This window comes from Notechis scutatus, chromosome 1 (assembly GCF_049901735.1).
Source record: "Notechis scutatus isolate UNSWTSFEM ecotype Mainland chromosome 1, rNotScu1.2, whole genome shotgun sequence".
In the NCBI taxonomy this organism is placed as follows: domain Eukaryota; kingdom Metazoa; phylum Chordata; class Lepidosauria; order Squamata; family Elapidae; genus Notechis; species Notechis scutatus.
Window position 1 is genome coordinate 317237717 of NC_142009.1, and position 18456 is coordinate 317256172.

General features: G+C 43.5%; 1 protein-coding gene across 1 annotated transcript in view; it reads left to right on the top strand.

Annotated features, from left to right (window-relative positions):
• Nucleotides 1-1672: 1672 nt before the first annotated feature.
• GCH1 (GTP cyclohydrolase 1) overlaps nucleotides 1673-18456 on the top strand; it is a 48226-nt gene continuing 31442 nt past the window's right edge. The window contains exon 1 of the mRNA XM_026670239.2: nucleotides 1673-2513. Within this exon, the coding sequence (XP_026526024.1) occupies nucleotides 2162-2513 (352 nt within the window). The 5' untranslated portion in view covers nucleotides 1673-2161. The remainder of the gene's footprint in view (nucleotides 2514-18456) is intronic.

Genomic DNA, 18456 nt, shown 5'->3' on the forward strand with positions numbered 1-18456 from the left:
TTCTGTATAATATTGTATAAAACTGAGCTAGTTATGACATTATGTTTCTCAATGACTCTTTGTCAACTGGGAAAACAATTGAGGGTTATGTGAAGTTATTTTCTGTTGTAACTTATTTAAAAATTATGTATACAGAGGGCAGAGGTGGTATTCAGCAGGTTCTGACCAGTTCTGGAGAACCGGTAGCAGAAATTTTGAACAGTTTGGAGAACCGGCAACCACCTCTGACTGGCCCCACCCTCATCTATTCTCTGCCTCCCGAGTCTCAGCAATTGGCTGGGTCTTCTTTGGTTGCCCTGCACAGGAGAATGGAGCTGGAAAGCAGGTTAATGGGGTGGGGAAGGAATGGAGATTTTACAGTATCCTTCCCCTGCCATGCCCACCAAGCCACGCCCACCAAGCCATGCCCACAGAACCAGTAGTAAAAATGTTTGAATCCCACCACTGACAGAGGGATCCCAAAGGTGCTTTTTCAAGAGGCAACTGGACTTTCTGGATTTTCTTTGAAGACGTTTCGCTTTATCAAGAACCATGACCTGGATGACTGAGAATATCCATATACATATTGTGCTGGTCAGACAGTATATAGTTAATTGATAGTTAGTTGGTAGTGGAATTTATAATTCCAGGCGGGGAGTGTGCTGGTCAGACAATATATAGTTAATTGGGAATTGAGAGCTGTCCCCTTAAGGGAATGCCTCATGGTAAATGTAGTCAATGCCTCATGGGAAATGTAGTTCATGTCATGTGGTCACATCTGTAATCCTGATTGGTCACTGAATTGACCCTTGGTTGGGTTGGGGGAGTTTCCTTTATTCTTGCTTGGACCCCAGCATAGTGCTGGTGTCTTCCCTTTGCTTCATTGTTATGGAATGAAGATAACTATATTTTCACACTATGAAGACAACTATGCAAAGATTGGACATTAGATGAATCTCAACATAACTGCGAGTTATACCTATTACAATCCAATAAAGAAACTTTGTACGGAAGCCTTTGTAGAGTTTATCTAACTGTCTTTATATTCAGCCAGGAAAGTTACAGACAGAACACATATACATAGAGATGCTCATTCAATCTGCAGTTGTCTTCCAAACTTGAGAACAGAGCAGCCAAGACGTTAAGAACAGGATTAATGTTCAGAAGGGCCCAAAATGAATAAACAGAACGATACCCGTGCATTGCAATGTACACTATAGGTGACACCTGAATTTACAGCCACATAGGAGTCCTGTGGCAGTAACCAGAAGAGCAAAGACAAAATTATGCCAGTGTATGAGGTGGCATAACTAATGCTTCCGTTTGCCCATCCCGTTAAACCACAAACACAAAATGGCTTGGGTCAGTGTTGTCACAGAACAACACGGTCCCAAAGGTTGAGTGATTATTTAAGTACTTTCCCAGAAGGGAAAGTGCTCGGCGGTCACGCTTTCCTAATTTCAAGCAGCCTTGAGAACTATCCCGCACCCCTCCCCCCTCCCCACCCACCCCCAGCCGGCGGCGGCGGCGGCGGCTGTAAGAACGGGGCGACTCCCTTTTCCCGGCTACCGGCGAGTTCTCGCCACAGGAGAAGCGCTCGCCAAGCTTCCGGCGCTCCGGCCTCTGAGAGGCTGCCGGGCCGGGTGACGCACGGGCAGAGGTGCCCAATGAAAGAAGCGCGCCGTGCCCGGGACCGAAACCAGGCGATGTATAAAGTGAGGCGCGCCGCCTGCAAAGAAGGAGCCGGAGGGTGGAGCGCGTTGCGAGGGTCTCTGTGGGGGCGCCGGCGGCCTTTCCTCCCACACACACACTTTCCTGCTTGTCAGAGGGGAAGATTTTTGGCCGCGAACTGCGCGGCAGACACGGAGATCGGCCGGTGCATTTAGACGCGCTTATTTTTTTTTAGTTACCGGTTCCCACTTCGGCCACGGGACCCGGCGAGTGGGGCCAGACGTTTCCTTTGACTCCAGGCTGGGCGCACGTGCTGCCAGGAAACGCCCCTCCACACGCTAAGCCTCTCCCTATTGCGCGTATAGTTTTTGGGGGGAGTAGGTGACCGACCCCCGACCCCACTTTCAGCTTCTCGGCAGGGTCCGCATCCGGTCTCTGCTCCCTTTCCAGCGTTCCCGGGAATCTCTTGAGGAGCACCGGCTCTCCAGGGCTGGGCGCACGCCTTGACCAAATGGAGAAGAGGAAGCCGCGGGCCGCGGTGGATCAGCCTGTGCGAACCGCCAGCTGCAATGGGTACGCGCTGGCCGAGAAGCAGCCTCCCCTTCAGCGGAGTCGCTCGGGGGAAGCGCCGTCCCGTAGCTGGAAGACCGCGGCTGGCGGGCATCCCTTAGAGAGCTGGAAGGAAGAGCGGACCCGCAGCGAAGAGGACAACGAAATGAACTTGCCCGGCCTGGCCGCCGCTTACACCACCATCCTGAGTGCCCTGGGCGAAGACCCGCAGCGCCAGGGGCTGCTCAAGACGCCCTGGAGGGCGGCCACGGCCATGCAGTACTTCACCAAAGGCTATCAGGAGACCATTACAGGTGGGACGCGACCCGTGGTTAAATAGGGAATAGGGAAGCTTTACAACAGTCCTTTGGGGTAGGCCAGTTTATTACAGCTACCCGGGATGAGCTGGTGTTAACAGTGGGGTTCAAATGAATGATCACAGTTTCTGGAGCCCCGCTTACATATAAAGTAGACATAGTGTTAGGAAGTTTTCACAGCTTTGCCTGTAAGGCAGGCAGCACCTACAATTTGTCTATGGGAGATCATGGATGTGAGAGAAGTGAGAATCAAAGTTTGGAGTAGTCAGAGGCTTGTTGGAGGCTGGTGCACCCAGCTTCAGATTTAACAGGTAATCAAAGTTGGAAGGGACCTTGTAGGTCATCTCACTGTCAGAAAGTTTCTCCTTATTTCCAGGTTAAATCTCTCCTTGTTCAGTTTCCATTCATTATTCCTTGTCTGGCGTTTTAGAAAATAGCTTGACCCCTTCCTCCCTGTGGCAGCCCCTCAAATATTGGAAGACTGCTATCATGTCTCCCCTGATCCTTCTCTTTACTAGACTAGCCAAGCCCACTTCCTGCAACAGTTCGTTGTATGTTTTAGTCTCCAATCCCCTAATCATCCTGGTTGTTCTTCTCTGTACTTTTCCAGAGTCTCAACATCTTTTTTATAATGTGGTGAAAAAAACTGGATGCAGTACTCTAGGTGTGGTCTTACTAAGGCTTTATAGAGTGGTATTAGTACTTCCCTTGATCTTGGTTGTATCCCTCTGTTAATACAATTTAGGATTGCATTAGCTTTTTTGGCTGCTGCTGCCCACTGCTGGCTCATATTTAGCTGGTTGTCCACTAAGACTCCAAGATCCCTCTCACAGTTACTGCTATTGAGCCTGGTTTCACCCAATCTATATGTGTACTTTTGGTTTTTCTTGCCTAAGTGTAGGACTTTACTTTTCTCTACATTGAATTTCATTTGGTTAGATATGGCCCAGTGTTCTAGTCTGTCAAGATCCATCTGGATTTTGAACCTAATGTTCCTTCCAGTGAAATTGGCATTGGCATGAAAAGAAAAAAAAAAGTGTTCCTTTTGGTCTAGAATGGCCTTTTAACTTTTTGGTAGTCTTTTACAAAGCTGAAAGAGGTGGGGCCATGCCAGCAGGATGCTTTTGCCCAATTGCTTCATAAATGATAGTTAACGGTGCTGGATTAGGAACAGGCAGACAAGCTAGAATTCTCATCCTCTGAGAAAGCCAGCTGAGTGATTTTTGGCTGGTTATTTGCTCTAAACTGGAAAATTAGGAAATATCGGGACTTTCACATAGCAAATCCCTTCTGAAAATCTTGCCAAGAAAACTACATGGACTTGCCCATGTAATCACTAGGTGTCAACATTAACTCTAACCAACAACAAGGGTGGAGGATCCGTTCCCTCAGTTGCATAAGGCTTCCTCTGCTTTTCATAATGTTGACCAATACAGGATTGGATTGAAGGCCTGGGTTGCATTTTGCCCTAATCCAAAATGTAGTTTCCTTGTTTATGGCTTAGCACTGAATGATCTGGGACCCTGTGATATGCAAATCATTGTTCAGTGGTTAGCATGTTGCATAGGGGGAAGAAATATTATGTATGTTTGCCACCTTGAATTACTTATGAAGTTATAAAGGTGGGATAAAAATCAAATAAATAAACTATGCTTTGACAATTAAACATGATTAAACAACTAACATGGCTTACTGCCTAGTACAAACATAGCCAAAGCATTCATAATTGTATACTTTACAAAAATAGCATTAATGCTTTCAAATATACTGAGATGATGGAAGTCATAGTCCAGTACAACAGAAGGAATATCAGCTGTAGAAAAGCATTCATTAGCATCTCCAATTACTCTAATTATTTCCCTTTCTCTCACAGCACTCAGATTTAAATTTAGGTCTAGATTTAGATCCTGTCTTTCCTGCAGGAATGGACAATGTCTGATATATTCGTATTTTCTCTGCACAAAAGCAACCTGATGAAGTTAGGTTGGGCCTATTCTTTTCTCAACTCAGCCAGCCCGTGAGTTTCCATGACTGAGGGTCAACCTGAATCTGCATCACTTTGGTCTTAGGCCAATAGCTTAATCACTCCACCAAACTGCCTCCTTGAGAATGAAACAAAAGTCCTGGTAGCTTAGCAGATAGGACTTTTCATATTTAGTGAGCAGACATTAGGTCTCAAACTCTTTTCTATGTGACCGGAGGCAAGGAATTTATGTTCTGAGCTAAAATTTCAATCAGTCTAATAGTTACAATATATCCAGGCCCTAGGAAAAGGAATCTGTCATCTGTTCTAGTTTTTCTCAGTTTTAGCAACTTTATGATTTGTAGACTTCAACTCCCAAAATTCCCCAGCCAACCTATTAGGTTGACAAGATTAACCTCCCTCTCTCATAGCCAACAGTTTTGAGGTAGAAACCCTAAAGAAAATTTCTCAACATGCTACTATCACTTTCACTACTGATTAATTGCAGTGCAAGGTTCCTTCCAACTCTGATTATCTGTGATTTGCATAGTGATATAAAGGGCTGGAAAATCACAAATCAAAGGCTTTTTCCTTGGCTTTGTTATCTCTGTCTCAATCATGTTCACAATCCTTGTCGGAGAGTAGGGACACAACATTAATTCTACATAAAGGATTGCAATTGATGTATCCAGATCAAGATTGACTGCCTTAGTTCAAACATGGACTTCGTACTACTGATTTGGTTTTTGAATATGGTGTTTTTCCATAGAAAAGCATGACTGAGTATTTTTAACTCCCATGTAATTAACATACCAATAAAACGAGAACGGGATGGTAGTTTCTGTCCAGCAGTTCCTGTAATCAGAAGCTGTTGAAGATATAAAAAATGAGCAAGACGTTTTTGCAAAATTATGGAGCTTTACCAGGTTGAGATCATTTAGAACTTTCCCAGCTGTATCTTTATGTTGCTAACTTCTCACAATTGCTTTGTAGGAACAGTGTGAGGATAGCTTTTCCCATTCTGCAGTCCAGGGTCACTGGGCTACAGCCTCCATCACATCCAGCCACTGAGATTTGGTTCACAGGAATTGTGGGAGTTGCAGTTCAACAGGCCTGGAAGGATGGTTTCATTCCAATTTAATCTACATTTTCTTTAAAGTTCATATGCAGTAGCTGGTACAGTAGTGTGTCTTGTGTAGCACTGCATTTTTGTGCAGCATTTAAGATTACTAAATTTTTATTCAAGCACTATAGCAATAATATGAAGATAAATATGGGAATCTATTGGAGTGGCTGACCATCATAAATTTAATAAAATAAATAAATAAATCGGCAATCTGAGGCGGAATGAAGTGACTATGGACATCACTTCCTTAGAGCCAATATTCCCATGTGCTACCTTCACGTGTGTTTAATAAACTTCTGTCATCTCAGCCAGAATAAGGAAAATAGGGATTATCTGGTGGATACCAAGTTTGGAAAGATTTGCTAAAGTCAGGAAATTTTTAAGAAGCCAAATGATCTTAATTGCAACTTTCTCATTTTTTATTATGCAGTTTTCTGAACTTTATGGGGTGGCAGACTGAGGGTCATTCTGATATATTCCATTTGCAATTTTTATACATAATTGTGGCTTCTTTTTTCCTTACTGAAAAGGAAAATAGTTAAAGCGACAAAAGTAGAAAGCCTATGAAATACTCGATAGCATTTTCATATTTGGGCTGAAAATACCTGAATGACATATAGATGACAACAAAAAGTTAGTCTTCTGGATCTCTTTGCCTCTAAATAGTGATTATAAAAAGTTTTTTATAGAACAGGTTTACTAGCCCTAACATCAATTGCCATCTCTCTTAAAAAGAGCCTATGATATTCAGAAAGTCAATATACTGGTATCTAACAGCGGATCATCCTCTTCTCTTTTCTTCCATCTTTCTCACCATTATGGACTTCTCAATGTATCCAAAATATGAGTTTTTGAGCCTGGTCATTTGTATCCCAAGTGATAACTCTGGATTAATTTATTCTATAAAACATGTTTTTGTTTTGTTTTATTGGACTACCAAGAGTCTTCGCCCAACACCAAGGCTCAGAAGTGACAGTACTCTATCCCTTTTCTTCAAAGTCTAACTTATTTGATGTGTCTCTCTGCTAATTTACTGTTCTTCTCTGAAGGGAAGATGACCCTGCATTTATTAACCACCCCAAGAAAATTTAACAAAATACAATTAAAAAATTGTGCAATATGTTGCTTCCATGCCCTGTCCATCTAATCCAATTCTAACTTAAACTAATCCTGTAGAACCTTTTTCATCCCCTATATGTCCATGTATGTATTTTGTTTTAAAAATATTCAGAAAGAAAAAAAGGAAATATAAAACATAACAAAATTGCTAGATCTAAGGGGAAAAAGAAAGCATTAAATTATAAATTATGCAATAGCACTTAGAATTATATACTGCTTCACGGTGCTAAGTGGTTTACAGCATACTACAAAACAACGAGTAAAACCTAGCCAATAAGAAATACATTCGTCAACCATATTAAAGAGTATTAGTCAGATTTTCCCTTCCATTGATATGAAACAACTAAGAAAAGTAAGCAAATCTTTCCATGATTTAACTTTGGGTTCAAGGTAAAGCCATTTTTGGAGTGGCAGTCCATATACAATAAATCCAGAGTTCTTTATACATAATTAAATTCCACATTTTTTATATATATTTCAACATGACATTAACTTTTTCAACCTTATTTCTTTTTCCAATTTCATATGAACTTATCCGCACATATTTAACAGATAATCAGAGTTGGAAGGGACCTTGTAGGTCATCTAGTCCAACCCCCTGCCCAAGCGGGAGACCCTACACCATTTCTGACAAATGGCAGTCCAATCTCTTCTTGAAAGTCTCAAATGATGACGCTCCCACAACTTCCGAGGGCAAGCTGTTCCATTGGTTGATTGTTCTCACTGTCAGAAAGTTTCTCCTTATTTCCAGGTTAAATCTCTCCTTGTTCAGTTTCTATCCATTATTCCTTGTCTGGCCTACAGGTGCCTTAGAAAATAGCTTGACCCCTTCCTCCCTGTGGCAGCCCCTCAAATATTGGAAGACCACTATCATGTCTTCCCTGGTCCTTCTCTTTACTAGACTAGCCAAACCCACTTCCTGCAACCGTTCATTGTATGTTTAGCCTCCAGTCCCCTAATCATCCTGGTTGCTCTTCTCTGTACTTTTTCTAGAGTCTCAACATCTTTTTTATAATGTGAACAAAACTGGATGCAGTACTCGAGGTGTGGTCTTACTAAGGCTTTATAGAGTGGTATTAGTACTTCCCTTGATCTTGATTGTATCCCTCTGTTAATACAATTTAGGATTGCATTAGCTTTTTTGGCTGCTGCTGCCCACTGCTGGCTCATATTTAGCTGGTTGTCCACTAAGACTCCAAGATCCCTCTCACGGTTACTGCTATTGAGCCTGGTTTCACCAAGTCTATATGTATACTGTTGTGAATGAATAAAGTAAATAAGCCCAAATGCAAAGTAGGTTTTGGAAGCCTGCACATTTGATTGGTCCTTGAACAGCGAACAAGGATTGGTTCATAAAAGCCGCTGATTGGCCAAACTTAGGACACTTCCTATTGGTTATTGGTTTGAATCTTATGCACTTATTATTGGTTAATAGGGTAGCAGCCAACCCTATAAAAGGGTTACTGCTGCCCATAGCCTTGCTCTGTTCTGTTCTATTTACTGTTAATAAAGAGTTGAAGTCACTGGTCAGATGTCTGGTCTCCATTACTCTCCAAACATAACACTGGCGACGAGGATGGGATATGGAGACTGAAGAGCTGACTGATCTACAGAGCAACACACAGAGCACATGGTCGAACACGCACCATCAACGGCAACATGGCCAGCGGTGCCGTACCACCCGCTCCATTCGACCCAGAAACCGAAGACTGGGAGTCATACATGGATTGGTTCCAGATGTTTCTGGAGACCAACAATTTGAAAGACGCTACAACCAGCAAAAAAAGAGCTATATTTCTAACCCATTGCGGGCCTACCGTGTTTAAAATGGCAAAATCACTTGCCAAGCCAGCCGAAGTAAAAGCGATGGACTGGGACGTCCTCGAGCCTTTGCTACGGGCTCACTACGCGCCCACCGTGCCAACCTTAGTCAGAAGACACGAATATTACCAGAGGGACCAACGGAAAGGTGAAAGCCTTGCCAACTACATCGCAGACCTCCGCAACCTTGGAGGCCTCATGGATTCTCTGATTTAGAAGAAGCCCTCCGAGACCGCCTGGTTCTGGGCCTAGAAGACGGCACGATCCAGAGCAAAATTATGGCTAAGGGGGACATCAGCCTCACCGATGCCCTCAAAGAAGCCACTGCAGCGGAGGCGACCAAAAAGTCGGCAGCACGAATGCGCCGCACCAACGCACCGCTACGTCAACTCGCCAAAGATACCTCGCCTCGCTCAGAGAGACACCGGTATCGACTCACCACGAAGACCTAGAATCCCCATCAGAAAGCGATGAAGAAGAGGTCAACCGACTCCGAACGGAACGAGACCAGTTCACACAACCCTCATCTCGACCTTGTGCAGGATGTGGGGCGAATCACCCGATCCAGCTGCAAATTCCTCGACGCACTCTGCCGCATTTGCGGGAAAAGAGGTCACATCGCAAAGGTTTGCAGAAGCAAACAAAACTCCAAACCCCGACAGGCGAATACCAGTCTTCAGGATTCTTCGGCACACCCGAGACAAACTGAATCACCAATGGGGAAGCCACTCCTACAGAAACAACCCGTCCACCACTTCCACCAGGCGTGAAGAAACCAGGCGGGAAGAGACCCACCAAACAATTACCATAGGCCACGCTACATCCCTTGATGCCGGGAAAATCCGAGTAGAGGTCGCTATCGAAAACAAACCTTGTGTAATGGAGGTGGACTCAGGATCATCCCTCTCGATGGTGTCCTGGAAGACGCTTCAACAGCTCATTCCGACGATTCGCCGCCAAGGTTTACTCAAAGGGTTATCCTCAACGATTACCAGGGTAACCGAATTCCCGTTGTCGGGTCCCGCCGATTCCAGGTCTCTTTCAAGGACCGCACCGTCGCATTGCCACTGACTATCGTGGACCGTGACCGCCTAGTCTTTTAGGCCTTCAATGGTTCAGACCGCTTGGAATCACTGTAGGCGAGTCCACCATGCCGAGAGCAACGATTGGGAGGAAGCCCTCGTGCAAGAATTCCAAGACGTTTTCGTGACGGACTAGGCAAGTACAAGGGGACCCGATCTCATTTAACTTGAACCCGAGGTAGCACCCATCCGCCTTAAGCCGCGTCGGGTGCCGTTCGCCCTGAAACCTAAAATCGATGAACAACTCGATAAGCTAATAGAACAGGGTGTGCTGGAACCCACCGACCACGCCCGATGGGAAACCCCAATAGTGACGCCTATCAAGCCTGATGGGTCACTGAGAATTTGCGGAGACTACCAGGCCACCTAAACCACGCACTTCAGCAAAGTGCGTATCCAGTGCCGGTAGTGCAACACCTGCTCCATTCCCTGGGTGGCGGGAAAGTTTTAGCTAAACTAGACCTAGCCCAGGCATATCAACAATTGCCTGTAGATCCGGCCACCGCGGAGGCGCAAACTATCGTCACGCATAGGGGCGCATTTAAATGCAACCGGCTCCAGTTCGGGTGAGCGTCGCTCCAGGAATTTTTCAGAGCTTAATGGAAAGGCTGTTACAAGGAATAAGAGGGGTGCGTACCGTATTTCGACGATGTGCTCATCACTGCCCCGAACAGAGACATTCTAGAAAAACGACTCCGCATAGTTTTACAAAGGTTCCAAAACGCAGGCCTCAAAGTTAAAAAAATAAATGCCAGTTATGTACCGAAAGGGTGGAGTTTTTGGGATACCTCCTGGACAGTCAAGGAATCCATCCCACTGAGGACAAATTAAAGGCAATTAAGAAGGCCCCCACTCCAAGGAACAAGGCAGATCTACAGGCGTTCCTTGGACTTATCAATTTTTATAACGTCTTTTTACCCAATAAAGCAACCGCAGCTGAACCATTACATAGACTCTTAGACAAAAAAGCAACGTGGGTTTGGGGACAACGTGAACAAAACGCTTTCCAACAAGTAAAGAAATTGCTAACTTCTGATTCTGTACTTATGCAGTACAACGAGACTCTGCCGTTAACTATTACTTGTGACGCCTCACCTTTTGGGGTTGGAGCAATCCTGGCCCACGATTACTCGAACGGAGCAGAAGCTCCCGTCGCATTTTTTTTTCACGAACTTTAGCTAAAGCTGAAAGAAATTATAGTCAGCTGGATAAAGAAGCTTTAGCTATTGTGGCGGCAGTTAAAAGGTTTCATGAATATGTGTATGGGCGTGCGTTTACAATAATTACTGATCATAAACCACTACTGGGGATTATTGCGGGTAATAAAGCGAACCCCGTATATATTGTCCCCCAGAATGACCCGCTGGTCTGAATTCTTGGCGGCGTACAATTACACCTTGCAACACCGCCCGGGAAATCAATTCTCCATGCTGATGCATTGAGCAGAACACCGCTTCCAGAATCGGTTGAAGATCCAGCCCCAACCATCACAACATTGCAAATTGAGACTCTACACGTGCCGCCATTGACGGCGAGAGACATTGCCCTCGAGACAAAACGAGATCCGGTCCTGCAACACCTCCTACGCTGGGTTGAGCGTGGTTGGCCAACAGAACAGCTATCACCTGAATGGGGCCGTTTAAAGCACGCCAAACCGAACTGTTTTCTCAAAAGGGCTGCATCTTGTGGGGCGATAGAGTCATAATCCCGAGCAAACTGCAACGAACTGTTTTAGCGGTATTGCACGATGGACATCCGGGCATCGTGCGGATGAAAGCACTTCGCACGGAGCTACGCCTGGTGGCCGGGAATCGACAAAAGAATCGAGGCCTGGGTCGCTACTTGTCAACGTTGCCAGGACGTCAGCAACGCCCCACCTAAAGCAAGCCCAACCGAATGGGAAACTCCGAGAGGACCATGGTCCCATATCCATATTGACTTTGCGGGGCCTACAAAAGGGCACACTTTCCTTATTACAGTCGATGCCTATTCAAATTGGCTCGAGATCCATCGAATGAGCACAATTACAACGGACTCAGTTATCAACAAATTAAACAGGTTATTTGCCACACATGGTTTTCGGACGCCCTCGTCTCGGATAACGGCCCACAGTTCACAGCATTACCATTTGAACAATATCTTGCGGACTGGGCATCCGCCATGCGCTGACCTCGCCCGCGCACCCTGCGGCGAACGGGCGTGCAGAGCGCATGGTACAGTTTGTAAAAAGACCCTCCACAAAATGGAATTCGAAACATTGATGAGAAAATCAATTGGATTTTATTGTTGCAGCACATCACGCCCACAGCGTTACCAACAAAATGCCTGCCGAACTTCTTATGGGGCGGAAACTACGATCGCACCTCGACCGGCTCCACCCCGCATACGCACCCGAAAAGCCTTCGGCTCCAGCAGCAAATGCCGGGAATTTAAGGTAGGCAATTTAATCTTTGCCAAAAACTTCTCCGGCGACCCTTTATGGATACCCGCAACTGTTACCCACCTCACTGGGCCTAAATCTTACCGCCTGCTAACAGACGATGGGAGGGTGTGGAAACGCCACATAGACCAACTCCGTTCGAGATTACTACCCAGCGCCCATGGCTCCCCGGGTTCACCAACTGAGGGGGAGGAAATATCGAGAAATTGACTTCGATATGACGGATAGCAGGCCAACGGAAAACCCTACGGCCCAGCGAAGTACCGGGATTGAAGCGGGGAGGGAGTTGACTTTTCCATGGGACTTGAACACGGGGAAACCGAACTGCGAAACCCGAAGAAACACTGATTGGCGGAGACAACAACAACGGTAGCAGCACGGAATCACCGTGCAGTGAAACGGAACAATAAAGATCATCCTAACGCTCCACGGAACCGGACTTGAGAACAAACTTGGTGGAGCCACGGAAATCATCCAGACAGACCAAACGGCCTGTCTATCTTGAAGATTTTGTTACAGCTCCTCAAACGGAACCCAAGGGGAGGGGTGTTGTGAATGAATAAAGTAAATAAGCCCAAATGCAAAGTAGGTTTTGGAAGCCTGCACATTTGATTGGTCCTTGAACAGCGAACAAGGATTGGTTCATAAAAGCCCCTGATTGGCCAAACTTAGGACACTTCCTATTGGTTATTGGTTTGAATCTTATGCACTTATTATTGGTTAATAGGGTAGCAGCCAACCCTATAAAAGGGTTACTGCTGCCCATAGCCTTGCTCTGTTCTGTTCTATTTACTGTTAATAAAGAGTTGAAGTCACTGGTCAGATGTCTGGTCTCCATTACTCTCCAAACATAACATATACTTTTGGGTTTTCTTGCCTAAGTGTAGGACTTTACTTTTCTCTACATTGAATTTCATTTTGTTAGATATGGCCCAGTATTCTAGTCTGTCAAGATCCATCTGGATCTTGAACCTATCTTCTTGGGTGTTAGCTATTCCTGCCAGCTTAGTATCATCTGCAAATTTGGTAAGTTCCCCTTCTATTCCCTCATCTAATGAAGTTAATGAAGATATTGAAGAGTACTGGGCCTAAGACAGAACCTTGTGGCACCCCACTGCTTATTTCCCTCCATGTAGACTTAGACCCATTAAGGACTACTCGTTGAGTACGGTTTGCCAGCCAGTTGCGTGTCCATCTAGTGGTGGTGCTATCTATTCCACTTTTTTCTAGCTTACTAAGAAGTAGGTTGTGGTCTACTTTGTCGAATGCCTTGCTGAAATCTAAATATATTAGGTCCACAGTAAATATATTATGTCCACAGTCTACTAATTTAGTCACTGTGTTGAAGAATGAAATAAGATTGGTTTGGTTTAACACCCATGCTGACTGCTAGTTATTACGTTACTTGTTTCTAGATGTTGGCAGATCTGTTTTTTTATTATCTTTTCCAGTATCTTCCCGGATATTGATGTTAGGCTGGTTGGTCTATAGTTTCCTGGGTCTGTTTTTTCCCCCTTTTTTGAAGATGGGAACCACATCAGCTCTTTTCCAGTCCTCTGGTAGTTCCCCGGTGCTCCAGGATTTTTGAAAGATATGGTGCAGTGGTTCTGAGATGACCTCTGCCAGCTCCTTTAAAACTCTGGGATGTAATCCATCAGGCCCCGGTGATTTGTTTTCATCAAGATCAGACAGGTGTTCTCTTGCTATTTTTTTGCTTATTTTAACTTTTATTTCTGGTCTGTCTTTTATACAGTTATGTGTTTGGTGGCTTGAGCTATAGTTTCTTTTTGCATGAAAAATATTACTCCAAAGCTATTTCCAAAACATGTATCAATGTCTCTTCCACCATTTAAATTTCCAACATACTGAAGTTGTCAGCCAGTCTTTGAACATCCTTTGAGGTGTTCAATATAATTTTAAAAACCCAATATTTTGTTGAATTAAATGCATTTTAACAGAGACACATATTTAACATTTTTAAAAACCTTAACACATTGTTTTGCTAAAATAGGATATTCCAGCTCTTTGCCTACTTCTAATACATTGCATACAAATTGCATGATCAAAATATATTTGAACTGTATACATATATCATTCAGTTATTTTAGGAAGAATGTGTGACATACTTGCCTTTCATATATGTATGTGTATGCATGTTATATGTATGTATTTCTCTCATTCTCCAAAAAACGATAGAGCTAGGAAACAGAAATGATTTAAACTGAAATGAATACAGTAATAATTGTTTCATAATAATTACCTGTATAATAAAGTATCTCATTTATAGAAGTAATTGAGCTCCTCTCTATTAATACACCAAACATTTTTTAAAACACACATTCACACACACACACACACACACACACACACACACACACATTTTCCATTGAGGAAAAATCCTAGGAAGGAGGAGTAGATATTCTCTGGGTAGAGATGATAACGTAATAATGAACCTGAATGGAGATAAGGTTCAGAGAAGAGATAGCTGGACAGAGCTTGCTGGCTGAGTTCTCATAAAACACTATACAAGTTAATATTGGATTCCCCCAACATACTGAACATACTGAACATTAGCTGAGTCTAGTGGTGTTAATCTAGCAGCTAAACAGTTTCAGGCAGGTCTTCCTCACGTACTATTTCAATCTCAGTCTGTAACAATTGTATTAACCTACCTTGTAGTGTTATTGCAATATTATAACCGGCCAACAAGGGAAATACTTGGGACACCAAAAAAACACTGTACAATGGTTAAGCTTTATTAACTCCAAATCTTTTCTGAACATATAAAATGTCATCAATCTCAGTACAAACTTTTGTGTTAGCCTTTCACTTAACTCCATTGATTGTGACAACAAGCTTCTTCCCTGGGTCCTATATATTTCTGAAGAAGCGATTATTAAATCCAAAGTGGGCCTTGTAGCAGTCCAGGAGTACAAAGGGATCATATTTATTTTTGAAACCCAAGAGGAGAGCAAGAGAGATGCATTTTGCAAGGATTGTCCCCCTTCAGAGAAGCAGAGCCTGGAGCTTACCAGTTTTCCATGTTCTTGTCTAGAAAATAGCGAAACCATCACCACAGTCAGCCGAGAATCCTTTTCTTTTAAGTTTTTTTTTAAAGTTCATGCTGAGAGTTGGTTTATTATATTAAATTGGCATCTTATCCAGCAATTTTTTCGCATGAGCATCAAACTAATCTCTTAAAATGGGGACTTTTCAAAGCTCTACCTAGCTCCTCCGTTGAGCTGTGGTCTCTTCAGAAAAATTATTAGTGATATATTAAGCTGAGCAACTCTGTGTCAGCATTCCAGGTAATGCACCCATAGAAAGCAGAACTCCGAGGCAGGTAGATTCCTCAAGGAATGATTCATTGGATACATCATATTGGCACAACTCGTGAAGACCAACTTTGAAAGTTCCTGCAGTGTTCACCAGATTAAAAAGTGAAAGTTTCCCCTTCCTCTAAGTCATCAGTCACATTATCCAATAGAGGTGCTGGCCAGTTGCTTGGTTACTTCACTCCTCCTCTCCCCAGCCACCTGTTGGAATGTCCTTGGTTCCCACAGGAAAACTTTTCGTTTTGACTTACAAACCTCCCAGCTATCTATCTCCCCGCCCTCCTTGTCCCTTACTCTTCCTTGTGGCAATCTTGAAGCCTCAAAGATGGCCTCAGCCAGGTTCGCTTCAGAGTTGCCACTCTGCCTGGCCTTCTATTTACTCTTGGATATGCCACTGATCTTTGCCCTCTATATTTCCTACCTTCAGAACTAATGTCAGCTGGTGCTCCATTCAAAATCCAAGAAAGAAATACTTAGACTCTTTTAATCAGAGAAAAGATATCTTTTACTGGAAATCAAGTGGTAGCAACAAAATAATTCTGAATCTGTGAAAATGGGCGCGTAAATCACATATACAAAGTAATGGCAATGTTCCCACCCTCAATAGTTCAATTAGCTCATCCAATTAAAAGTTGTGTATATCATCATGTGGGCATCTCCAGGTGGTGATGAGGCTTCTGTCCGTTGACCTTGACATAGTTTGATAAAGGGTTGCAGCTACGCATAGCATAGGATAGAAACCCCCCAGCTTATACAGTTCTGGTTTGTAACACCTCCAGCTCACTTCCCATAACCATTCCCTCCTCCTCCCCCCGTTACTTATGACAGCTGAAAGCAAAGGGAGAAAAACTTGAAGGAAAAATCTTGAAGGCTGACATTCAGCCCTCCTAGAAAAGAGACGTTAGTCCTAAAAAAGATAAAAATAGAAGGTAATAGAAAATATACATGTAACAGCAACATACTAATTTTTAGAGTTTATCAGGATATTTAATACGAAATGCCTTGATAAGTGTGGGAGCTCTAACATCCTTCTCATTTACCCACTCAGCCTGGGAAGGAGGAAAATGTTTCCAAGCAACCAAATGCTGGAGTCGACCCCTTCGTTTTCGAGAATCCAAAATTTCTTTAACTTCAAAATGTTGTTCACCTTTAATTAGCAATGATACAGGGGGATCAACCTGAGTTGGTCTCAAGTCGGAGGTATGTTCAGGTTTTAACAAACTAACATGGAAAACAGGGTGGATCCGTCGAAGAGTTTTTGGTAATTTCAGTTGGATTGCCACAGGGTTCACAATTCGTTCAATTGAGAAAGGTCCAACATACTTAGGTTCAAGCTTTTTTGACTTTTGTGTGGTCTGCAAATACCTGATGGATAAAAAGACCTTGTCACCCACTTGATATGGTTTTTGTGGAGTTCTCTTTTTATCTGCAAATTTTTTATGAGCTTGATGAGCATCATCTAATGCTTTACGGGTAACCGGCCAGGTAAGCTGGAGCTGTGTTATCCATTCATCTAATGACTGAATGTTAGGTTTCTCCCGTGGAAGCTCGGGTATGGGTACAAAGTCTTGTCCCAGTACTACTATGTACCGAATTATTATATGCCATCTCAGCGAATGGCAATAGGTCAGCCCAATTATCTTGCTGATAATTTATATAACATCGAAGATATTGTTCCAATTCCGAGTTAGTCCTCTCACAAGCCCCATTGGTTTGTGGGTGGTGGGCGGAGCTTAAGCCCTGGGCGGAGCCCAATAACTTCAGGAACTCCTTCCAACCGACTCCCAGGGACCATTTGGGTTTTACAGCTGGTTTTTCCCCAAGATTTAGTTCTGCTAACAAGTCAGCTTCCCCTGCTTCCTCTAGCAGCAGAGAATCTTGTCCTCCAGTTGCTCCCAGGTCTTCTTGGTCGCTGGCTGGATTTGACATTATGTTCAGATCCCCTCGGAAGAAAATTTATTATTTCTCCGGGTGGGCTGGTAATGTGGAGATTCAGAATAATGTCAGCTGGTGCTCCATTCAAAATCCAAGAAAGAAATACTTAGACTCTTTTAATCAGAGAAAAGATATCTTTTACTAGAAATCGAGTGGTAGCAACAAAAGAATTCTGAATCTGAGAAAATGGGCGCATAAATCACATATACAAAGTAATGGCAACGTTCCCACCCCCAATAGTTCAATTGGCTCATCCAATTAAAAGTTGTGTATAGCATCATGTGGGCATCTCCAGGTGGTGATGAGGCTTCTGTCCGTTGACCTTGACATAGTTTGATAAAGGGTTGCAGCTACGCATAGCATAGGATAGAAACCTAAGCAAGAATGTACCCCCTCCCAGCTTATACAGTTCTGGTTTGTAACACCTCCAGCTCACTTCCCATAACCATTCCCCCTCCTCCCCCGTTGCTTATGACAGCTGAAAGATGCAAAGCAGAAAAGGGAGAAAAATCTTGAAGGCTGACAACTTTCTAAATCTAAAGTATCTATGGGCTATAAGTCACTGCATGAGTGGCAGGCTCTTTTCAATACAGTGTGTTGGTTGATAAACTTTGCAAGGCTGCCGTTGTCTCTTATTTAGTGGCTGTTCTTATGCCAAATGTTTTGCATAGTTTTAAACTCCACCCCCTCCCCTGCTTTCAGTCTGAATTTTCCTTGGTAACATAGTATGTGTTAAATTATATCTTTTTTTCATTGCTGTTGGTGACGAAATTACTAGATATTTTCCAAACAATTAATTCCACTTGGGCAGGAAGAGACAATATGTGTTTGCAGACCTTGTTAGTGTTGGAAAATTATTGTGGGTAATTTCCGATTTAGTCTCCATCCAGCACATTCCCAGTCATACCCTGCATCCGGATTAGAGCAAACAAGCAGAGCCATTCCATTCAGTTAGCAAAAATATTGGTTGGTTAGTATTTATTAAACAGAAATAAACATTTTAAAAAATCCCCAGTTAATTGGCATAATGGGATAAAAGGCAGGCAAAGGCAGAGAGACAGAGAGGCATGAAAAATAGACAATAGTTTATATTCTTTACCTCTACTAAAGTGCACAAAA